The sequence below is a fragment of the Procambarus clarkii genome, chromosome 43 (genome assembly GCF_040958095.1).
Source record: "Procambarus clarkii isolate CNS0578487 chromosome 43, FALCON_Pclarkii_2.0, whole genome shotgun sequence".
NCBI classification, from domain to species: Eukaryota; Metazoa; Arthropoda; class Malacostraca; order Decapoda; family Cambaridae; genus Procambarus; species Procambarus clarkii.
The window spans coordinates 21,555,674-21,580,266 of NC_091192.1; the positions used below are offsets into that span (position 1 = coordinate 21,555,674).

The 24,593-nt window shown below is 47.3% G+C and overlaps 1 protein-coding gene across 7 annotated transcripts in view; it reads right to left on the reverse strand.

The window, feature by feature from the left end:
• Nucleotides 1–24,593, reverse strand: part of LOC138349741 (solute carrier organic anion transporter family member 74D-like) — a 507,981-nt gene that overhangs the window by 30,284 nt on the left and 453,104 nt on the right. For all 7 annotated transcript variants that reach the window (XM_069300094.1, XM_069300089.1, XM_069300092.1 and 4 more), the window contains 4 exons: nt 22,134–23,345; nt 3,417–3,557; nt 2,444–2,575; nt 739–903 (listed from right to left, as the gene is read on the reverse strand). In XM_069300094.1, coding sequence (XP_069156195.1) covers nt 739–903; nt 2,444–2,575; nt 3,417–3,557; nt 22,134–23,337 — 1,642 coding nt within the window. In that variant the 5' untranslated portion in view covers nt 23,338–23,345. The remainder of the gene's footprint in view (nt 1–738; nt 904–2,443; nt 2,576–3,416; nt 3,558–22,133; nt 23,346–24,593) is intronic.

A 24,593-nucleotide genomic window follows, 5' to 3' on the forward strand; every position in this document is an offset into this window, starting at 1 on the left:
ACGGACCCAAACAGCGACTCAACAGGTCACGAACCCAAACAACGACTCAACAGGTCACGGACCCAAACAGCGACTCAACAGGTCACGGACCCAAACAGCGACTCAACAGGTCACGGACCCAAACAGCGACTCAACAGGTCACGGACCCAAACAGCGACTCAACAGGTCACGGACCCAAACAGCGACTCAACAGGTCACGGACCCAAACAGAATGCTTAATAACAGTAACGATCCAAAAAAGGGATAGAGAGAACGAGCTCGCTTCAGCGTTTCCCAACTCGTCAACTGCTTAATAAATATATACTAAACGCCCCCCCCCCCCACGCTTGAAGAAAGATGTACTGGTTCCGTAGGTGGACATACAGATGCTTGAAGGAATCCCAGCCCAGGTGTTTTTGGACTAAGGCTTCACGGCCTCTCTTCTCTTCATGGCCTCTTCATGAGAGAGAGAGCTGATCCCTGTTACACGGGGGGGGGGGGGGGCTACGGGCTCACCATAGCCCGTGCTACTTGCCCCGCTCCTGTGCCAGGTAAGTCCACTACGGGCTCACCATAGTCCGTGCTACTTGCCCCGCTCCTGTGCCAGGTAAGTCCACTACGGGCTCACCATAGCCCGTGCTACTTGCCCCGCTCCTGTGCCAGGTAAGTTACGGGCTCACCATAACCCGTGCTACTTGGAACTTGTTCCAAGTAGCTGAATCTATAACAACAACAAGAACAAGAGCCTAAGCCACTGACCAGACACCAGCGCGGCGCTGTGGACGGGGAGCCGGAACTGGCTCTCTAGGTACTTGGGGAGGAAGGTGTAGAGGCCGGCGATGGGCAGGATGTGGAGGACACTGCTCGCCGTCCGGAAGATCAGGATCTTGTTCTTCAACAGTCGCCATACTGTCTTCAGGAAGTCTGTCAACACGGCAAAACGTAATGAATGATTGAACTTACAGTTTACAACACACGTCATAAAGTTAATATCCGCCACGTTGTTACAAAGCATGTATATCTATATCTATATCTATATCTATATCTATATCTATATCTATGAAACAGAATGTCAGAGTGTCCGCAGTAGGAGGCTATATAGATGCTTGGAGATAGCTTAACCCATGGGAGTGTCATAGGCTGTTGGGATCGGCCCCAGTGCCATACTTCAAGCAATACTGACCTCTAACCACCCCCCCTTCCTACTCCCTTATGAGTTTCATGGTCTTTGTGCTTTGTTATATAATTTTTCTGAGAGCAACAGAAGGAGGTGAGAGAGAGAGAGGCGGGAGGAGAGAGGGAGGAGGTACTCCTTCTAGTGTGTGTAATCACTCGCACGTGGTCGAGTGATGTCAGTGTAAACAAACGCACGTGGTCGTGTGGTGTCAGGGTAAACAAACGGACGTGGTCGTGTGGTGTCAGGGTAAACAAACGCACGTGGTCGTGTGGTGTCAGTGTAAACAAACGCACGTGGTCGTGTGGTGTCAGTGTAAACAAAATCCCAATTTGTTTTTATTGGGGGGACTAATGTAGACAATCCGTAACGCTCAAAATGGTGAAACTTTCACCAGGGAAAATACTACTCTGAAACTCAGGTTATTGGCTTACGGAACAATTAACTACCAGGTAACCCAACAGACGCTGGATCTCTCGTTTGTTTCAAGTTATAGACCAATTTACCAGTCTCCGTGGTGCAGTGGTAAGACACTCGCCTGGCGTTCCGCGAGCGCTATGTCATGGGTTCGTATCCTGGCCGGGGAGGATTTACTGGGCGCAATTCCTTAACTGTAGCCTCTGTTTAACGCAACAGTAAAATGTGTACTTGGATGAAAAAACGATTCTTCGCGGCAGGGGATCGTATTCCAGGGACCATAGGATTAAGGACTTGCCCGAAACGCTACGCGTACTAGTGGCTCTACAAGAATGTAACAACTCTTGTATATATCTCAAAAAAAAAGACGTATGGACAGATATGAATCAAACCGGCCTAATTTGAACCAAATAATCCTTCTACAGGTTAAGTTATTCCTATAGAATAATAAATAACCCCAAGTGCCGTCGCAAAATCGAAACAGCGGGTTTTCTTCCTACTGGGGAGTACATGCTGCCATGGCGGTGTGTCACAGGATGAGTGCCGCTGCAAAATATACTCGCCCCTCGGGGCAAATTTTAATTTAAATGTGTTATAGTGTGTGGGGGAGAGCTTATATAGAGTTAGACGCGGGTGGAGTGCCTGCTTACGGGCTATTCATGCCCGTACCAAGTTTTGAGTTGTTTGGTAATATGTTTATTGTTTGTGATGTGTGTCTATGTATGTATTAACACGTTGTACTGACCGGGGTGAGAATAGCTTGAGCTACCTCATCCCTTTGTGTGTATTTTACCTCAATAAACTTATTTCAATTTCAATTTCAATTTCAACCTTTTGAGTGGCTTAATCGTTATGAATCAATCAATGAAGTACCTGGTAGAGAAGGCGTGAGGAGCGGCGGGCGGCGGTCCGGCCGGGTGGGTCGGGGCGACATGGGCAGGTGCCGCGGGAAGGCGAACATGGCCGCGCTCGTGAAGAATAACGCCACTGACACAACCATTAAACCTGAAAATGAGAATAATTATATATTATTTTACGAAGTAATATATCCCCTCCCCTCTCAGTTCACAATCGGAGGGGGACCTGGGTTGTTCAGTGCCAGGGAGGATAGACGCGGTTGGGCATGTTTGGTTTCATTTGCTGTTAAAATAGATACCCTTCAGGGGAGTTGGGCGGGTGTTGACGAGGGCGTCTTCTGGGGGAGTCATCAGTAGTTGGTCCCTTGTGTTACTGAGGGACGGCCACCTCAACAAATCCTTCACATATTGCTGTGACTGTGTGCAACACCTGTACAACACCTGTACAACACCTGTAGCAGGGAGAACCGCAAGCGATGCACCATCTCCTCCGGGTCATTTAATGTAACCAAGTGACATATTACCAGGCTGTTGGTGCTTGCACTTGGTCTGTAATCAAACCGACTTGTAAGAGATGAACCAAGCTATACCGATCATGGGGAATAAAACAACCACTGGACGTATTGGATTCACTAAGGCATAACCAAAAAATAAAACAGTGTTTTTCTGAGTTTGTGTGTTAATGATCTCGTGTGTGGTTTATGTTGCTTGAGCTGAGCGTACACGGCCTGAGCACCGCACCGGGGCTCAGTGCTTGGAGGTACTGGTGGACACAGTGACACAGTACGTGTCACTGTGGGGACACAGTGACACGTACTATGACCGCCGACGGAGGTTCAAATCACCCCTATTTCCAAGAGGAATGCAAAACATTTAAACTAAACTGCTAAGACATAATACTCTTTAACAACTATGCACAAGGGTACAAGGGTCCGTAGGATAGGAGACTCACCTACAAAACAGGAGCGGGTACAGGCGACGCAACTCACCTAGCCACCAGGCGCCTATCCATCTAGGGTCGGTAGGGTCGATCCCGGGGTCGGTGAGGGGCTGGACGTAGAGCCTGGTGCAGAAGGAACCCAGCACGAAGCCCAGCGTTGGTCCCAGGATCCTCACACCGTTCGTCACCGCTGTGGGGGGAGGGGGGGGAGACCAGAGGTTAGTCTTGTGGGGTGTGTGGGGGAGGGGAGAGGCTGTGGGCAGACATGTTTAGTTCAGGCTTATTGTATCAGTACACTATATATATATATATATATATATATATATATATATATATATATATATATATATATATATATATATATATATATATATATATATATATATATATATATATATATCAACCTTTGGTCACAATTTGTTAAATAAAACCAAGCAAGTTGTGAAGTGACCCATGGGGGATATTGGTGGTCCTCAAGGGAGTGGTCCTCATGCCTAGTCCTCAGGGCTCCGCCTCAGGGGTCGTCGTCATTAAGCGACCTCAGAGAGGTCGTCCTGAGGGATCGACCTCAAAGGTCATCCTTATGATTTCAAGTTGCGTTAATTACTAGCCAGAGTGGTCAATGTGGGTAATGACTGCGTCTCTCGTCATTGTCGCTAATGTTGGTGTGCGTTGGTGGATGGTGGGGGGGGGGGGGGAGTGACGGTGAGGGGGAGAGTGACGGTGAGGGGGGAGTGACGGTGAAGGGGGTGGGGGAGTGACGGTGACGGTGAGGTCAGTAACGGTAAGAGAGAGAGGACAGAAGTCAGACCAAAAATAAAAAGATATGAAAATAGTGTTAAATTAAGTAGATAAAGACCCGGAATAGTGATAACAACGACGTATTGATCCCGGCGTGTTAATAACGGTAAGCCTTTAACGACAATACTACTGAAAATACGTTGACAATAGTAGTAACAGTTCCCAAGACAACGAGGTTAATATTACACATTAATGACAAGCGCCTGCCTGCTGGCGTCGCTTACACTACCAAGCCAAGCCGCCCATTTTCTCTCATGTCCGCTCGGTAACTGACCCAACACAAACATTTTTTTCTTTTTAGCCGCTTAAATTAGCTGGCAAATATGAAAGATAATTATAAATAGCACGAACTAAATTCGCATTCTCCCAGACGAATGCACGGGGCGTATAAACCACACATATTATACATACATACATACATACATACATACATACATACATATATATATATATATATATATATATATATATATATATATATATATATATATATATATATATACATACATACATACATACATACATACATACATACATACATACATACATACATACATACATATAATATAATATGCACACACACACAGCCGCGTGGGGCCTCGCGGCGGAGTGGACACCGCTCTGGGGTCGTAGTCCTAATGGCCGGAGTTCGTTTCCCAGCGGAGGCGGAAACAAATGAGCCAGATTTCTTTCACCCTGATGCCCCCTGTTCACCTAGCAGTAACACTACTGCCGTAGTGAATGAGTAGTGTAGTGTAGTGATGACTGTGATGCCAGACGATGAACAGCAGGCATCACCCCTGATGCCTGCTGGGGTATGGAGAAGAAGAAGACCTGGACAAACTGAAGGAATGGTCGAACAAATGGGTGTTAGAGTTTAACCCAAGCAAATGTAGTGTAATGAAGATATGTGTAGGGAGCAGGAGGCCAGAAACAAGATATCATCTGGGAGATGAAATTCTTCAAGAGTCAGAGAGAGAGAGAAAGACCTGGGGGTTGATATCACGCCAGACCTGTCTCCTGCAGCACATATCAAGAGGATAACATCAGCGGCATATGCCGGTTGGCCAACATACGAACGGCATTCAGAAACTTGTGTAAAGAATCATTCAGAACTTTGTATACCACATATGTCAGACCAATCCTGGAGTATGTGGCTCCAGCATGGAGTCCATATCTAGTCAAGCATAAGACTAAACTGGAAAAGGTTCAAAGGTTTGCCACCAGACTAGTACCCGAGCTGAGAGGTATGAGCTACGAGGAGAGACTACGGGAATTAAACCTCACTTCGCTGGAAGACAGAAGAGTTAGGGGGGGACATGATCACCACATTCAAGATTCTCAAGGGAATTGATAGGGAAGATAAAGACAGTCTATTTAACGCAAGGGGCACACGCACTAGGGAACACATGTGGAAATTGAGTGCCCAAATGAGCCACAGAGATATTAGAACTTTTTTAGTGTCAGAGTGGTTGACATGTGGAATGCATTAGGAAGTGATGTGGTGGAGGCTGACTCCATACACAGTTTCAAGTGTAGATATGATAGAGCCCAATAGGCTCAGGAACCTGTACACCTGTTGATTGACAGTTGAGAGGCGGGACCAAAGAGCCAGAGCTTAACCCCCGCAAGCACAACTAGGTGAGTACACGGGTGAGTGGACAGCGCTCGGGGGTAGTAGTCATAAGGGCCCGGGTTCAATTCCCGGCCGAGGCAGAAACAAGGGAAGGGGAAGTATTAGGAGAAAGCACCAAGTCATTACAACTATATAGCACTTGGAAGGGATTAGGATAACGATTTGGGACAGGATGGGGGGGGAAGAAGGAATGGTGTCCAACCGCTTGGACGTTCGGGGATTGAACGCCGACCTGCATGAAGCTCGTGGACTCCGCCTTTCTAACCAATTTACTTGTTCTTTATTATGGCTACTACATATATTTCTCTCTAACACATACACACGCACACACACACACACACACACACACACACACACACACACACACACACACACACACACACACACACACACACACACACACACACACACACACACACACACACACACACACACACACACACACACACACACACACACACACACACACACACACACACACACACACCCAGGAAGCAGCCCGTAGCAGCTGTCTAACTCCCAGGAACTTATTTATTGCTAGGTGAAAATGGGCAGTTTTTTCACCCTGATGCTACTGTTCACCTAGCAGTAAATAGGCTCTGGGAGTTAGACAGCTGCTACGGGCTGCTTCCTGGGGATGTGTGTGTGTGTGCGTGCGTGTTAGAGAGAAATATATGTAGTAGTCATAATAGAGGACAAATAAACTGGTTAGAAAGGCGGGGTCCAAGAGCTAATAGCTCGATTCTGCAGGCACAAATAGTAAACACACACACTACAGACTAGTACCAGTGACAAGTCTCCTCTGCAGAGAAATCGAAGGACTAATAAAAACACTTACTTGTGTAAAGGAGGAAATGTAGATGTTTATCTCTCAGAATGTTTGGTAATATGTTTATTGTTTGTGATGTGTGTATATGTATGTATTAACACGATGTACTGAACGGGGTGAGAATAGCTTGAGCTTACCTTCCCTTGAGGTTACCTTGAGGTGCTTCCGGGGCTTAGCGTCCCCGCGGCCCGGTCGTCGACCAGGCCTCCTGGTTGCTGGACTGATCAAGCTACCTCATCCCTTTGTGTGTATTTTACCTCAAAAAACTTATTTCAATTTCAATTTCAATATAAACACAAATTACACACCTGGAGTACAGTATTAGATATGTACACAAAGATCAACACGTCTTTACTGAAGGGAAATACTTCCTGACGAACCTATGATGAAAAAAATAAAATAAAACAAGACAGGAAACGTTGGATATATTTCTGGACTGCCAAAAAAAAAAAAAAACCTGACCAGCTTGATGGGGTTCTGGGAGTTCTTCTACTCCCCAAGCCCGGCCCGAGGCCAGGCTTGACTTGTGAGAGTTTGGTCCACCAGGCTGTTGCTTGGAGCGGCCCGCAGGCCCACATACCCACCACAGCCCGGTTGGTCCGGCACTCCTTGGAGGAAACTATCTAGTTTTCTCTTGAAGATGTCCACGGTTGTTCCCGCAATATTTCTTATGCTCGTTGGTAGGACGTTGTAGAATCAGTGTTCTCTGATTGTGCCTATGGCACCTCTGCTCTTCACTGGACCTCTGATGTTTATACAGTGTTCTCTGATTGTGCCTATGGCACCTCTGCTCTTCACTGGACCTCTGATGTTTATACAGTGTTCTCTGATTGTGCCTATGGCACCTCTGCTCTTCACTGGACCTCTGATGTTCATACAGTGTTCTCTGATTGTGCCTATGGCACCTCTGCTCTTCACTGGTTCTATTCTGCATTTTCTTCCATATCGTTCACTCCAGTACGTTGTTATTTTACTGTGTAGATTAGGGACCTGTCCCTCCAGTATTTTCCAGGTGTATATTATTTGGTATCTCTCTCGTCTCCTTGTAGAGAGTACATTTGGAGAGCTTAGAGACGATCCCAATAATTTAGGTGCTTTATCTCGTCTATGCGTGCCGTATATGTTCTCTGTATTCCCTCTATTTCAACAGAGGTCACGACCTCTCCGCAGGGTGCAGTCGCACCTCCATAGATCTCCATTATCAGCTATTGATACTGGTAATAGCTCAAAAGGGCGACCACTTACGGGCTATTCATGCCCATGCCACCTTTTGGGTGGCTTAATCTTCATCAATCAATCAATCTATTTCAGCAATCTCTCCTGCCCTGAAGGGGGAAGTGAGTACTGAGCAGTACTCAAGACGGGACAACACAAGTGACTTGAAGAGTACAACCATTGTGATGGGATCCCTGGATTTGAAAGTTCTCGTAATCCATCCGATCATTTTTCTGGTTGACGCAATATTTGCTTGGTTATGCTCCCTAAACGTTAGGTCGTCAGACATCATTATTCCCAAATCCTTGACATGCTGTTTTCCTACTATGGGCAGATTCGATTGTGTTTTGTACCCTGTATTATGTTTCAGATCCTCATTTTTGCCGTATCTGAGTACCTGGAATTTATCAGGTACTCAGATACGTCTTATCAGATATAAGACGACCTCAGATAATTTACCTTCGACAAAGTACCTACACAAATTTGAGCAGACTTAGGGAAAAGAGAGAGAGAGAGAGAGAGAGAGAGTGTATCTAACAGGCAGAAGTCAGTTACAGTGTCACAGTTACAGTGTCACAGTTACAGTGTCACAATTACAGTGTCAGTGTCAGTTACAGTGTCAGTGTCAGTTACAGTGTCACAGTTACAGTGTCACAGTTACAGTGTCACAGTTACAGTGTCACAATTACAGTGTCAGTGTCAGTTACAGTGTCACAGTTACAGTGTCACAATTACAGTGTCAGTGTCAGTTACAGTGTCACAGTTACAGTGTCACAATTACAGTGTCAGTGTCAGTTACAGTGTCACAGTTACAGTGTCACAATTACAGTGTCAGTGTCAGTTACAGTGTCACAGTTACAGTGTCACAGTTACAGTGTCACAATTACAGTGTCAGTGTCAGTTACAGTGTCACAGTTACAGTGTCACAGTTACAGTGTCAGTGTCAGTTACAGTGTCACAGTTACAGTGTCAGTGTCAGTTACAGTGTCACAATTACAGTGTCAGTGTCAGTTACAGTGTCACAGTTACAGTGTCACAGTTACAGTGTCAGTTACAGTGTCACAGTTACAGTGTCAGTGTCAGTTACAGTGTCACAATTACAGTGTCAGTGTCAGTTACAGTGTCCCAGTTACAGTGTCACAGTTACAGTGTCACAATTACAGTGTCAGTGTCAGTTACAGTGTCACAGTTACAGTGTCACAATTACAGTGTCAGTGTCAGTTACAGTGTCACAGTTACAGTGTCACAGTTACAGTGTCACAATTACAGTGTCAGTGTCAGTTACAGTGTCACAGTTACAGTGTCACAGTTACAGTGTCACAATTACAGTGTCAGTGTCAGTTACAGTGTCACAGTTACAGTGTCACAATTACAGTGTCAGTGTCAGTTACAGTGTCACAGTTACAGTGTCACAGTTACAGTGTCAGTGTCAGTTACAGTGTTCAGGCGAGTGTGTTGGTCCTCGTCAACCACAAACACCAGGAAGGTTTACGGGATCACCATAGCCCGTGCTACATGGACACTTCGTTCTGAGTAGCTAAATCTGAAACAACCACAAACCAGGAAGCTGCTGCTCTGACTTTCAGAGAAACCCGGCCAGTGTTCCTGGAGGCGGGGGTCGCCAGCAGGTGTGGAACAAGTGTGTCACAGATGCGAATCAAGGCTCTCTCCCCCCCCCCACCCCCCAGCACCTGCACATGTGGTCGACAAGGGCGGCCACACACCTGGGCCGGCCCTTGTTGGAGGTGGGCCACACACCTGGGCCGGCCCTTGTTGAAGGTGGACCACACACCTGGGCCGGCCCTTGTTGAAGGTGGACCACACACCTGGACCGGCCCTTGTTGAAGGTGGACCACACACCTGGACCGGCCCTTGTTGAAGGTGGACCACACACCTGGGCCGGCCCTTGTTGAAGGTGGACCACACACCTGGGCCGGCCCTTGTTGACGGTGGGCCACACACCTGGGCCGGCCCTTGTTGAAGGTGGACCACACACCTGGGCCGGCCCTTGTTGAAGGTGGACCACACACCTGGGCCGGCCCTTGTTGAAGGTGGACCACACACCTGGGCCGGCCCTTGTTGAAGGTGGACCACACACCTGGGCCGGCCCTTGTTGAAGGTGGACCACACACCTGGGCCGGCCCTTGTTGAAGGTGGGCCACACACCTGGGTCGGCCCTTGTTGAAGGTGGACCACACACCTGGGCCGGCCCTTGTTGAAGGTGGACCACACACCTGGGCCGGCCCTTGTTGAAGGTGGACCACACACCTGGGCCGGCCCTTGTTGAAGGTGGACCACACACCTGGGCCGGCCCTTGTTGAAGGTGGACCACACACCTGGGCCGGCCCTTGTTGAAGGTGGACCACACACCTGGGCCGGCCCTTGTTGAAGGTGGACCACACACCTGGGCCGGCCCTTGTTGAAGGTGGACCACACACCTGGGCCGGCCCTTGTTGAAGGTGGACCACACACCTGGGCCGGCCCTTGTTGAAGGTGGGCCACACACCTGGGTCGGCCCTTGTTGAAGGTGGACCACACACCTGGGCCGGCCCTTGTTGAAGGTGGACCACACACCTGGGCCGGCCCTTGTTGAAGGTGGACCACACACCTGGGCCGGCCCTTGTTGAAGGTGGACCACACACCTGGGTCGGCCCTTGTTGAAGGTGGACCACACACCTGGGCCGGCCCTTGTTGAAGGTGGACCACACACCTGGGCCGGCCCTTGTTGAAGGTGGGCCACACACCTGGGCCGGCCCTGGTTGAAGGTGGACCACACACCTGGGCCGGCCCTTGTTGAAGGTGGGCCTCGTCCCCATGAACCACCTCATCCTCTTCAGTTGCCACACCGGACAAAATAATGACGTACCAAAACGCGCCAACCTGACCTAACCGACGACGAGTACAGCACGAATGGTTGTCTGTGAGGCGGTGTGAGTCATAGTACGTCGTATTGTGCCCGTTGGGGGGGGGATTTTGGCGCCAACATTACCATATATGAACCGCTCCTAATATCTCGGCCGGTACGAGATATTAGGGGGAAGGTAAAGGTAAACTGTATCTTAGTAAACTGTATCTAGGAAGCAAGATAAGTTTACAATCTGTGTTCACCCTCGACAACAAGGACTCTTGGAGCACCTATTACCAACACCAACAGTCTGGACTACATCGCATTCCTTCTAGCAATAGAGAGACGCGGAGCTTAAATGACACCTGACACACGATAGTTGGTATGTAGCTCTGGTGATTGGGACTCATACCCGGAACATACCTCGAGAGAACAAATCCACAAGGGCCGTGACGAGGATTCGAACCTGCGTCCGGGAGCATCCCAGACACTGCCTTAATCGACTGAGCTACGACAGGGTTAAAAGGGTTGAAACCGAAGTTCTACTGAACTTACTGGATCCCGTAGCCTCTCCGAGGCACAAACCAGACTTTTACACAACCCCCCCCCCCAGGTTCCCGCAAGTTCGAATCCTCGTCACGGCTCTTGTGGATTTGTTCATTTGATGCATCACGTTATTGTGATCTCTGTGTGTGATACCTGGAGAGGGTTTCGCGAGTTCTATTTCTTTCACCTCTAGTGATGAACGACTCAATTCCTGAAAGCTCCAAGAATTACGTTGAGAGTTGCCTTAAGAATCTAACATAGAGGAGAATATGGTGATATACAAGCAAACAATACCAATAGCTATCCAACTAGGAAATAGATAATTGATTGATTGATGAAGATTAAGCCACCCAAGAGCACGGGCATGAATAGCCCGCAAGTGGTTTGTAATAGATAATTATCAATTCTCCTCAACCCACCCCAGTACTCATGCTAGGCTCGTACAAGCTGCACCCGACCCCCAAAGATGCCTTCAGATATCATAACGTCTTTCTTAATTTTTTTTAATTTATTTTTTTGTTAATTTTAATTTTTTTAATTTTTTAATTATAATTTTTTTTAATTTAATTTTTTAATAAATAGCTTTCACATATCTTAAAGTGGTCTATAATAATCACACACAATATTTTCTAGAATGTAAATAAACATAACTTTAGAATTTTCTGCGTAGTTAGGCCTAGCATAGATTAGGCTTAGGTAATTCTTTTGTTATTTATTTGTGTTGGCATTTACTTGTATTTTCAGTTCGTGGGTGAAGCATTTTGAGAGGTGGGGATTCGAACATAGGATAAAGCGAAGTAATAATATATAAAAAAAACAAGTGAATGGTGTACTTAGTTACCAGTCGAGCGTAAAGCATTTTTTTTCTTCACAAACACGGGGTTTGGTGGCTGGATTAACGACCCTTTTCCTATTTGTTTATGAGGACGAATTGATTGCATATATTTTTCGTTAGATGGTGTAACGAGGCCCGGCACCGCCTTCCTTAGCCTCAGTAAGACGCCTCGACTCGTGTGAGAAGAGACAAGCATGACACAATGACAGCTGACTGTTATCCCCAGATCATGGATCAAATGTCATGTCAAGGAGACAGCCTCGCGCGTGTGTGTGTGTGTGTGTGTGTGTGTGTGTGTGTGTGTGTGTGTGTGTGTGTGTGTGTGTGTGTGTGTGTGTGTGTGTGTGTGTGTGTGCAGACTACCAACCTTCCCGCCATCATTTGGGTCCCAGGACCACCAACCTTACCAACCTTTATCCACGTCAACCATCACTCACACCGAAACACCTCAACAAAAGATGGAATCAACAGGAAGATGTCAACCCCTCAAACACATCAGGAACACAAACACATCAGGAACACAAACACATCAGGAACACAAACACCCCAGGAACACAAACACATCAGGAACACAAACACCCCAGGAACACAAACACATCAGGAACACAAACACCCCAGGAACACAAACACATCAGGAACACAAACACCCCAGGAACACAAACACATCAGGAACACAAACACCCCAGGAACACAAACACATCAGGAACACAAACACCCCAGGAACACAAACACATCAGGAACACAAACACCCCAGGAACACAAACACATCAGGAACACAAACACCCCAGGAACACAAACACATCAGGAACACAAACACATCAGGAACACAAACACCCCAGGAACACAAACACATCAGGAACACAAACACCCCAGGAACACAAACACCCCAGGAACACAAACACATCAGGAACACAAACACCCCAGGAACACAAACACATCAGGAACACAAACACCCCAGGAACACAAACACATCAGGAACACAAACACATCAGGAACACAAACACCCCAGGAACACAAACACATCAGGAACACAAACACCCCAGGAACACAAACACATCAGGAACACAAACACCCCAGGAACACAAACACATCAGGAACACAAACACATCAGGAACACAAACACATCAGGAACACAAACACATCAGGAACACAAACACATCAGGAACACAAACACATCAGGAACACAAACACACCTGGAACACAAACACATCAGGAACACAAACACATCAGGAACACAAACACATCAGGAACACAAACACATCAGGAACACAAACACATCAGGAACACAAACACATCAGGAACACAAACACACCTGGAACACAAACACCCCAGGAACACAAACACATCAGGAACACAAACACATCAGGAACACAAACACACCAGGAACACAAACACACCAGGAACACAAACACATCAGGAACACAAACACACCTGGAACACAAACACCCCAGGAACACAAACACATCAGGAACACAAACACACCAGGAACACAAACACCCCAGGAACACAAACACATCAGGAACACAAACACATCAGGAACACAAACACATCAGGAACACAAACACATCAGGAACACAAACACATCAGGAACACAAACACATCAGGAACACAAACACATCAGGAACACAAACACATCAGGAACACAAACACACCTGGAACACAAACACCCCAGGAACACAAACACATCAGGAACACAAACACATCAGGAACACAAACACACCAGGAACACAAACACACCAGGAACACAAACACATCAGGAACACAAACACACCTGGAACACAAACACCCCAGGAACACAAACACATCAGGAACACAAACACACCAGGAACACAAACACCCCAGGAACACAAACACATCAGGAACACAAACACATCAGGAACACAAACACTCCAGGAACACAAACACATCAGGAACACAAACACTCCAGGAACACAAACACACCAGGAACACAAACACACCAGGAACACAAACACCCCAGGAACACAAACACACCAGGAACACAAACACCCCAGGAACACAAACACATCAGGAACACAAACACCCCAGGAACACAAACACACCTGGAACACAAACACCCCAGGAACACAAACACATCAGGAACACAAACACACCAGGAACACAAACACCCCAGGAACACAAACACCCCAGGAACACAAACACATCAGGAACACAAACACCCCAGGAACACAAACACATCAGGAACACAAACACATCAGGAACACAAACACCCCAGGAACACAAACACACCAGGAACACAAACACCCCAGGAACACAAACACACCAGGAACACAAACACCCCAGGAACACAAACACACCAGGAACACAAACACACCAGGAACACAAACACCCCAGGAACACAAACACATCAGGAACACAAACACACCAGGAACACAAACACCCCAGAAACACAAACACACCAGGAACACAAACACATCAGGAACACAAACACACCAGGAACACAAACACCCCAGGAACACAAACACATCAGGAACACAAACACACCAGGAACACAAACACCCCAGGAACACAAACACCCCAGGAACACAAACACACCAAGAACACAAACACCCCAGGAACACAAACACACCAGGAACACAAACACATCAGGAACACAAACACATCAGGAACACAAACACCCCAGGAACACAAACACATCAGGAACACAAACACCCCAGGAACACAAACACACCAGGAATACAAACACCCCAGGAACACAAACACATCAGGAACACAAACACCCCAGGAACACAAACACACCAGGAACACAAACACCCCAGGAACACAAACACATCAGGAACACAAACACACCAGGAACACAAACACATCAGGAACACAAACACCCCAGGAACACAAACACATCAGGAACACAAACACACCAGGAACACAAACACCCCAGGAACACAAACACCCCAGGAACACAAACACATCAGGAACACAAACACCCCAGGAACACAAACACATCAGGAACACAAACACCCCAGGAACACAAACACACCAGGAACACAAACACACCAGGAACACAAACACACCAAGAACACAAACACCCCAGGAACACAAACACCCCAGGAACACAAACACACCAGGAACACAAACACACCAGGAACACAAACACATCAGGAACACAAACACATCAGGAACACAAACACCCCAGGAACACAAACACATCAGGAACACAAACACATCAGGAACACAAACACACCAGGAACACAAACAAGCAAGAAACAACTACACGGCAGTGACGAGAGAGGCAGAAATACATTTTGAAAAAGGGATACCTTACCATACTATGACATCGGGGCTCAATGTTCCCTCGGCCCGGTCCCAAACCAGGACAAACGTCAAACAGAACCAATGCTATTCTATAAATTCATTAAAATCAAATTGCACGTAAAGGATAAAATGCAGTGATTGAAAATGGGAAAAAAAATTAACGGGAGAATGTAAAGGGAATGTGTAAAGACATTAAAAGAACAGTTTAAAAGCGTGTTTGTAAACAATTAAGTTTTCCGAGAGCCAGACACAGTACGAATGTCAGAGAATAACAAGAGTACATAAAGGTGTCTCGAGACGGAGTGACAAAAAAATGCTCAAGAAACTAAGGAGAAGGAAGCAGATGGCCCCAGATGGAGTTTCACCTTAGGTCCTGAGAGAATGTGCAACTGAGCTCAGCATTCCACTTATACAGTCATTTTTTTCAGTCATCTTTGTGTACGTGAATCTTGGCGGATATATGGAAAAAGGATAACATAGTTCTAATGTATAAACGTGATAGCAGGGAGGAGGAGGAGGAGGAGGAATTATCAGAAGAAATCGTCAAGCAATTACAAGTATATAGCATTGGTAGCAGGGAGAACCCTCTTAATTTTAGACCCGTGTCCTTGTCAAGCGTAGTAGTCAAAACATTAGACAAAAATAATTAAAGCTAAATGGGTAGAACACCTGGAGAGTAATGACATAATAACAAACACACAGTATGGTTTTCAATCAGGAAGATCTTGTGTAACAAATTTACTTAGTTTCTATGATAGAGCCACAGGGAAATTACAGGGAAGAGATGGCTGGGGTCGACTGCATTTATAGGAACCTGAAAACAGGCTTTCGACAGAGTCCCCACAAGAAGCTGTTCTGGGAACTGGAACATACTGTGGGGTGACGGGGAGACTTCTGGCATGAATAACAAATTTCAGACTGTAAAATGAAGGCAGTACTATAGAGACAATGTATGAGCCTAGAGCAGTGTTACTAGCGGAGTACGACAGGGTTCAGTTCAGTAATGTTCATTGTCTACATAAACGATCTACCGGAAGGAATACAGAATAATATGAACAGTTTTGCTGACGATGCTAAGATATTCGGGAAGATAAGAAACAGACGATTGTCATGTCCTTCAAGACGACCTGGACAAGATAAGGGTATGAGAGTTACACTTGGCAAAGGGAATATAATGTGAATAAAGGCCACGTTATATGACGTAGAATAGGAGAAAATAGTTCACACATATAACCAACAAATTATGTGACAGAGCTTTACAGAGTTCTGATGAACAAACAGATCTTGACCCGCCAAAAACACGACGAAACTACCACGTTGCTAGAACGTTCGACCAAGTCTTTAACACCACCTAACAAGTTCTAACAACCAATATACCGAGTTGTAACAACGTTCCAATACGTCATAAAAACGTTATAACAAGATGTAACAACTTTATTGCAAATTGTAACAGGCGCAAAATAGGGACAGTTAAGTTGTGTGTTTGCAGGAGGGGGAGCGGGGGGGGGGAGAGGGTGGTTCTAGATAGCAAACTGCCACCTGAGGATCACCTGAGGACCACCTGAGGATCACGTGATCACTCCGCGAGTCATGTGTGCTAAGCTTTCCAACTTAACAATCACTCTTAAGTACACAAGTACATGCAAGGCGAAATATTAAAGAAATTGTTCATTACTTTTGTGAGACCTTTGAAAAACAGAGGTGCAACAGGTACTCTGAGAGAGAACTATCAACATCAGAGGCCCGAGACTGTTCAACACGCTTCCACTACACATAAGGGACATAACTGGCCGACCCCTCACAGTGTTCAAGAGAGAACTATCAACATCAGAGGCCCGAGACTGTTCAACACACTTCCACTACACATAAGGGACATAACTGGCCGACCCCTCACAGTGTTCAAGAGAGAACTATCAACATCAGAGGCCCGAGACTGTTCAACACGCTTCCACTACACATAAGGGGCATAACTGGCCGACCCCTCACAGTGTTCAAGAGAGAACTATCAACATCAGAGGCCCGAGACTGTTCAACACACTTCCACTACACATAAGGGACATAACTGGCCGACCCCTCACAGTGTTCAAGAGAGAACTATCAACATCAGAGGCCCGAGACTGTTCAACACGCTTCCACTACACATAAGGGACATAACTGGCCGACCCCTCACAGTGTTCAAGAGAGAACTATCAACATCAGAGGCCCGAGACTGTTCAACACGCTTCCACTACACATAAGGGACATAACTGGCCGACCCCTCACAGTGTTCAAGAGAGAACTATCAACATCAGAGGCCCGAGATTGTTCAACACGCTTCCACTACACATAAGGGACATAACTGGCCGACCCCTCACAGTGTTCAAGAGAGAACTATCAACATCAGAGGCCCGAGACTGTTCAACACGCTTCCACTACACATAAGGGATATAACTGGTCGACCCCTCACAGTGTTCAAGAGAGAACTATCAACATCAGAGGCCCGAGACTGTTCAACACGCTTCCACTACACATAAGGGACATAACTGGCCGACCCCTCACAGTGTTCAAGAGAGAACTATCAACATCAGAGGCCCGAGACTGTTCAACACGCTTCCACTACACATAAGGGACATAACTGGCCGACCCCTCACAGTGTTCAAGAGAGAACTATCAACATCAGAGGCCCGAGACTGTTCAACACGCTTCCACTACACATAAGGGACATAACTGGCCGACCCCTCACAGTGTTCAAGAGAGAACTATCAACATCAGAGGCCCGAGACTGTTCAACACGCTTCCACTACACACAAGGGGCATAACTGGCCGACCCCTCACAGTGTTCAAGAGAGAACTATCAACATCAGAGGCCCGAGACTGTTCAACACGCTTCCACTACACATAAGGGACATAACTGGCCGACCCCTCACAGTGTTCAAGAGAGAACTATCAACATCAGAGGCCCGAGACTGTTCAACACGCTTCCACTACACATAAGGGACATAACTGGCCGACCCCCTCACAGTGTTCAAGAGAGAACTATCAACATCAGAGGCCCGAGACTGTTCAACACGCTTCCACTACACATAAGGGACATAACTGGCCGACCCCTCACAGTGTTCAAGAGAGAACTATCAACATCAGAGGCCCGAGACTGTTCAACACGCTTCCACTACACATAAGGGACATAACTGGCCGACCCCTCACAGTGTTCAAGAGAGAACTATCAACATCAGAGGCCCGAGACTGTTCAACACGCTTCCACTACACATAAGGGACATAACTGGCCGACCCCTCACAGTGTTCAAGAGAGAACTATCAACATCAGAGGCCCGAGACTGTTCAACACGCTTCCACTACACATAAGGGACATAACTGGCCGACCCCTCACAGTGTTCAAGAGAGAACTATCAACATCAGAGGCCCGAGACTGTTCAACACGCTTCCACTACACACAAGGGGCATAACTGGCCGACCCCTCACAGTGTTCAAGAGAGAACTATCAACATCAGAGGCCCGAGACTGTTCAACACGCTTCCACTACACATAAGGGACATAACTGGCCGACCCCTCACAGTGTTCAAGAGAGAACTATCAACATCAGAGGCCCGAGACTGTTCAACACGCTTCCACTACACATAAGGGACATAACTGGCCGACCCCCTCACAGTGTTCAAGAGAGAACTATCAACATCAGAGGCCCGAGACTGTTCAACACGCTTCCACTACACATAAGGGACATAACTGGCCGACCCCTCACAGTGTTCAAGAGAGAACTATCAACATCAGAGGCCCGAGACTGTTCAACACGCTTCCACTACACATAAGGGACATAACTGGCCGACCCCTCACAGTGTTCAAGAGAGAACTATCAACATCAGAGGCCCGAGACTGTTCAACACGCTTCCACTACACATAAGGGACATAACTGGCCGACCCCTCACAGTGTTCAAGAGAGAACTATCAACATCAGAGGCCCGAGACTGTTCAACACGCTTCCACTACACATAAGGGACATAACTGGCCGACCCCTCACAGTGTTCAAGAGAGAACTATCAACATCAGAGGCCCGAGACTGTTCAACACGCTTCCACTACACATAAGGGGCATAACTGGCCGACCCCCCACAGTGTTCAAGAGAGAACTATCAACATCAGAGGCCCGAGACTGTTCAACACGCTTCCACTACACATAAGGGGCATAACTGGCCGACCCCTCACAGTGTTCAAGAGAGAACTATCAACATCAGAGGCCCGAGACTGTTCAACACGCTTCCACTACACATAAGGGGCATAACTGGCCGACCCCCCACAGTGTTCAAGAGAGAACTATCAACATCAGAGGCCCGAGACTGTTCAACACGCTTCCACTACACATAAGGGGCATAACTGGCCGACCCCTCACAGTGTTCAAGAGAGAACTGGATAAGCACCTCCAAAGGATACCTGATCAACCAGGCTGTGACTCGTACGTCAGGCTGCGAGCAGCCACGTCCAACAGCCTGGTTGATCAGTCCGGCAACCAGGAGGTCTGGTCGACGACCGGGCCGCGGGGACGCTAAGCCCCGGAAGCACCTCAAGGTAACCTCAAGGTAGGTAACCTGACCCAAGTTGAAATATGCAGTGGGTGTATGGTACCCACATCTCAAGAAGCACATCACTAAACTGTGATCACATCTCAAGAAGCACATCACTAAACTGTGATCACATCTCAAGAAGCACATCACTAAACTGTGATCACATCTCAAGAAGCACATCACTAAACTGTGATCACATCTCAAGAAGCACATCACTAAACTGTGATCACATCTCAAGAAGCACATCACTAAACTGTGATCACATCTCAAGAAGCACATCACTAAACTGGAAAAGGTGCAAAGACTTGCAACAAAATGGCTCCCGGAACTGAAAAACAAGAACTACGAGGAGAGGCGTTAAATATACCGAAGTTAGACGACAAAACAAAAAAGAGGTGACATGATCACTATATACAAAATAGTAACAGGTATCGACAAAATTGACAGAAAGAAAACAAAGTTCAAGAAGAACTTTTGAAAACTGCAATTTCAACAAAGGGGGACATAGGTTCAAACTAAGGAAAAAATAGAAAAATTCCCTTTTTGCAGAGTGGTAGACGGTTGGGACAAGTTAAGTGAGAATTTAGGTGGTAAAGACCAAAACTGACAGTCACTTCAACACGTCATATCATCCTCACCAAAACCACAGAGATGAAAGACGATTTTGCTGGATCTGGACACAATTAAGACGATGGGACCAGGAAAAAAACTTGCCATGGATATGCTATATAGAGAAGGAGTGTAAGTCCTGTGCTGGCCACTCACTACGATACATAATAAGTCCTTGGACAAAGGAAAGCTGTCAGAGAGAGTTGGAAGGCAGCCAATACAGGGCAAAATGTAACAACTAGAAACATACATGAGACATAAAACCACAAGTCAGCGCTAACGTATCATGCAAGGTGATGGAAAAGATCGTAAGAGGTTAGTAGAACAGCTGGAGAACCGGGACTTTATACCACACCACAACCACCAGCATGGTTTCAGAAACAGCAAATCATTCACAAAGAAGTTGACAGAGTTGTTGACCAGACCACACACTAGAAGGTGAAGGGACGACGACGTTTCGGTCCGTCCTGGACCACAATCGACTTGAGAATGGCCCAGGAGGGACCGAAACGTCGTCGTCCCTTCACCTTCTAGTGTGTGGTCTGGTCAACATACTTCAGCCACGTTATTGTGACTCCTCGCCTGCATATTGACAGAGTTCTGTGACCGGGCGACAGAGGAGATAATACAGAGAAGGATAGGCACATTATATATTTTTGGACTGCCAGAAAGCCTTTGACACAGTACCTCACGGGAGACTAGTGCCCAACATGGAGAAGCAGGCAGGAGGAGTGACAAGGAAAGTGCTGGAGTAAATAGAGCGCCTCCACAACAGGGAACACAGAGAAAAGACGGTAGAGTGGCGGCATGTAATTAGTGTCTCACGGAGTACCACAGGGCTCAATACTAGGGCCAATCCGATTCCTAATATTTGTAAACAGCTTACCATAAGAAATAAGCTCCACTTTCTTAATATTTAATTGTGACGCACAAATTATAAACAGGAAAAAAAACATGATGAAAGAATGCAAACAAACTTCAGGATGACTTGGACAAAATATAAGAATGGTCCAGCAATTGGCTACTTGAGTTTAACTCAAGTAGCGCAAAGTAATAAAGACTGGAGCTTGTAACAAGAGACCGGACACTTTACCATGACTAAAGGGAAAAAAAAAAACCTTCCTGGAATCGGACAAAGACTTGGACTTTGATATCACACCGAACATATCTGCAGAAGCCTACATCAAAGGAATATAATCAGCTGCATATGCATGGTTGCTTCACATAATACTTTCCTTTAGGAGTCTGAACAAGGAGTGGTGCAGAGCCTTATATATACCACACACGTCAGACCAATCCTGAAATATGCAGTAGCAATATAATTGTTCTTATATGTTTAAACATGAAATAAAAGAGAGGAAGAAGAGGAACTATCAGGGGGAAAGCGCCAAGCCAATACGACTATATAGCACTGGAAAGGGATCAGGATAAGGATTTGGGATGTGACGGGGAAGAGGAATGGTAACCAACCACTTGGACGGTCGGGAATTGAACACCGACTTGCATGAAGCGAGGCTGTTGCTCTACCGTCCAGCCCAAGTGGTTGGACAGATCTAAAGAGAGTGAAATAAAAGAGAGTGTAAGTAGAGAGCAGCGGACGCTGGTAACCACAGCGAAGCACAACTCACCGAAGTAGATGGGCGTCTCGCGGTTGGCGATGTTGTCGTCGATGTAAGGGATGCCCAGGTTGTACGCCGCCGTCTGCCCGATGCCGATGCCCAGCAGCGAGAGGAAGAAGATAAAAAGCACCACCTGGATTTCCCCGTCGGGAGAGTCGCAGTACTGGACATCGAGGTGGTCGTGCGGGGCCTCCAGCAGGCCCTGGGGGAGAGTGGCCATGGTGCCATTGAGGACCGCCGGCGGGGCCACCATACTGGCCCCCGGGTGCCTACATATGTTGGCACTCGTCAGTGGACTGTCCTCCGAGGGCGTCGTTTCCAGATGCTTCCTCAGGAGCTCCGGGCCGAAGAGAAAGTGCGGGAGTGCGCAGAGGAAGGCGCAGAAGGCGAACAGGATCATCCCCCAGCCTATCCACTTGGGTCTGTGGCCCTGGCCGCCGTAATAGGCCAATAGGAGAGCGCCACCTATCTGGCCCATTTCCGTGGCGCTCATAATAATCCCGGTAGTTTTGCTCTTTAGCTGAAACAGTTTCTCGACGGTCGTTAGCACGCTCACAAAGTACGTATAGAACATCCCCTGTAGTACAGTCGTTAGCGAGAACACGACAAGGAACACCTGTTTGGTGGCTAGTCGTTGAACCCACTTTGGGGAACACCATCGTCCTAACCCACACACATATTCCCCCTCTTCCCCCTCTTCCTCCTCCTCCTCCTCTTCCCCCTCCCCCTCCTGCGTCACGGGCTCCTCCACGGCGGCCATTTTCCCCGCGCTGCCGTTTACTTTCCCGCGTACGACCTCTCCGTTGGTCGTGAGGGACTCCGTGTCGTGCGCCGGCGCCCACCCGCCGTGGTCGTACGACGCTCTGGACGACCCGTTACGCACAGGTGCCCGAGACGGGTGCTGTCGTGCCCCGCTGCTGCTGCTGCCTGGGTCACCTTCCACACACCAGATGCTGCCTTTACCGCTGCCCTCCGCAGGAGAGCCGACCTGCCCTGCTGCGGGTCTCCGCAACCCGCTGCTTTCACCGCCAGAGGGCGCCGGGTGAGGATGTGCGACGAGGGCGTGGTTATGGGCGTGACTAGGGGCGTGGAGGGGCGGCGTAGAGAGTGGGCAGACGGGTGGGTGGTGGGCGGAGGCGTGGGCGGTCACGTCGTCCAGACGCTGGTGGTGGCTGGCGGCGCCCGGCGCCCACCACTCCCTCCACCCGACCATGGCGCCTCCTGCAACAATAACAACACTTAGTCACAATATTCCGTACAATCATGCTCAAAATGTCCCATACAATCAATACTCTACACTAAATGATCAGTACAATAAGGCATACAATCACTATAAATATATCATATAATCAATACTACATATATATATATATATATATATATATATATATATATATATATATATATATATATATATATATATATATATATACATATATATATATAATATACCGTACAATCAAAACAAACTATCGTAACAATGAACAATACACCCCAACCTTCACGTACAATACAGCAATTGCTAAAAAAAATAACTATTAAGCTAGTAAGGAACGTGGCACCAGAGGGAGCCAAGTATGGCACTGTATGCTACCTTACAAACTCCAAATATACGTCTGATAGTAGTAGTAGAAAGGATTTATCACTCTCAAGAGACTATTCAGCTTTGCTCTGGTTGTCGGTCTGGAGTGGCCTCTCCAGGGCGCAAAGCCAGGGTAGGTAGATACAGGGGGAGGGGGAGAGAAGCTGTTACCCATGCAGCAGCTCCTCACCCTCTCCACGGCGCCGAAAGTCTCCAATGGAAAGGCCAGCGCCAATACGAATGGTTCCAGCACCGTCGCAGGAACTGTCAGAACGAGGTTGAAGGTAACATCGAACTGCCCCCCCAGGGGGCTCCAGCTCCAGGGTTGACCTCGAAGTTGGTAAAAGAAGGCCCAGGGACTCCAACCCCGGAGACCGCCGTGGTCGGGGCCGGAGAAGAACCACCCCAGCAAGGGCAGGAACGACCCCAGCCTCCTGAAGCAGAGCCTGTTGGGCCGCACGAGCCCCGGGAGGTGGACGGCCCGGTCCCGCACCTACGGGTTCCTGACAGAGGTCGTCACAGTCTTCTTTCACCCATTTCAATTTCTTCAATTTCTTTTTTTATTATGCACCCCATACCCATCCCGTGGGCGGTGGTGTAAAGGGTTACAGAGGCACATAATGGGTTCAGGAACTGAACCCTCTAGTTCGTTTAGCTAAGCAAATAACAATCTTTTGACGCTAGTTACACAATTATTAATGTTATATATACATGTACACATACTCATGCATACTTGTACATATACATACGTATACATATATACATACACATACATATTTAATCACCCACACAAATACACACATTAATAAACTTTTGTATCACAAGTGATCAACAAGAGGCTCACAACAGTCACTATACAAGGCACTTTACATCTATGGTGAGTCACA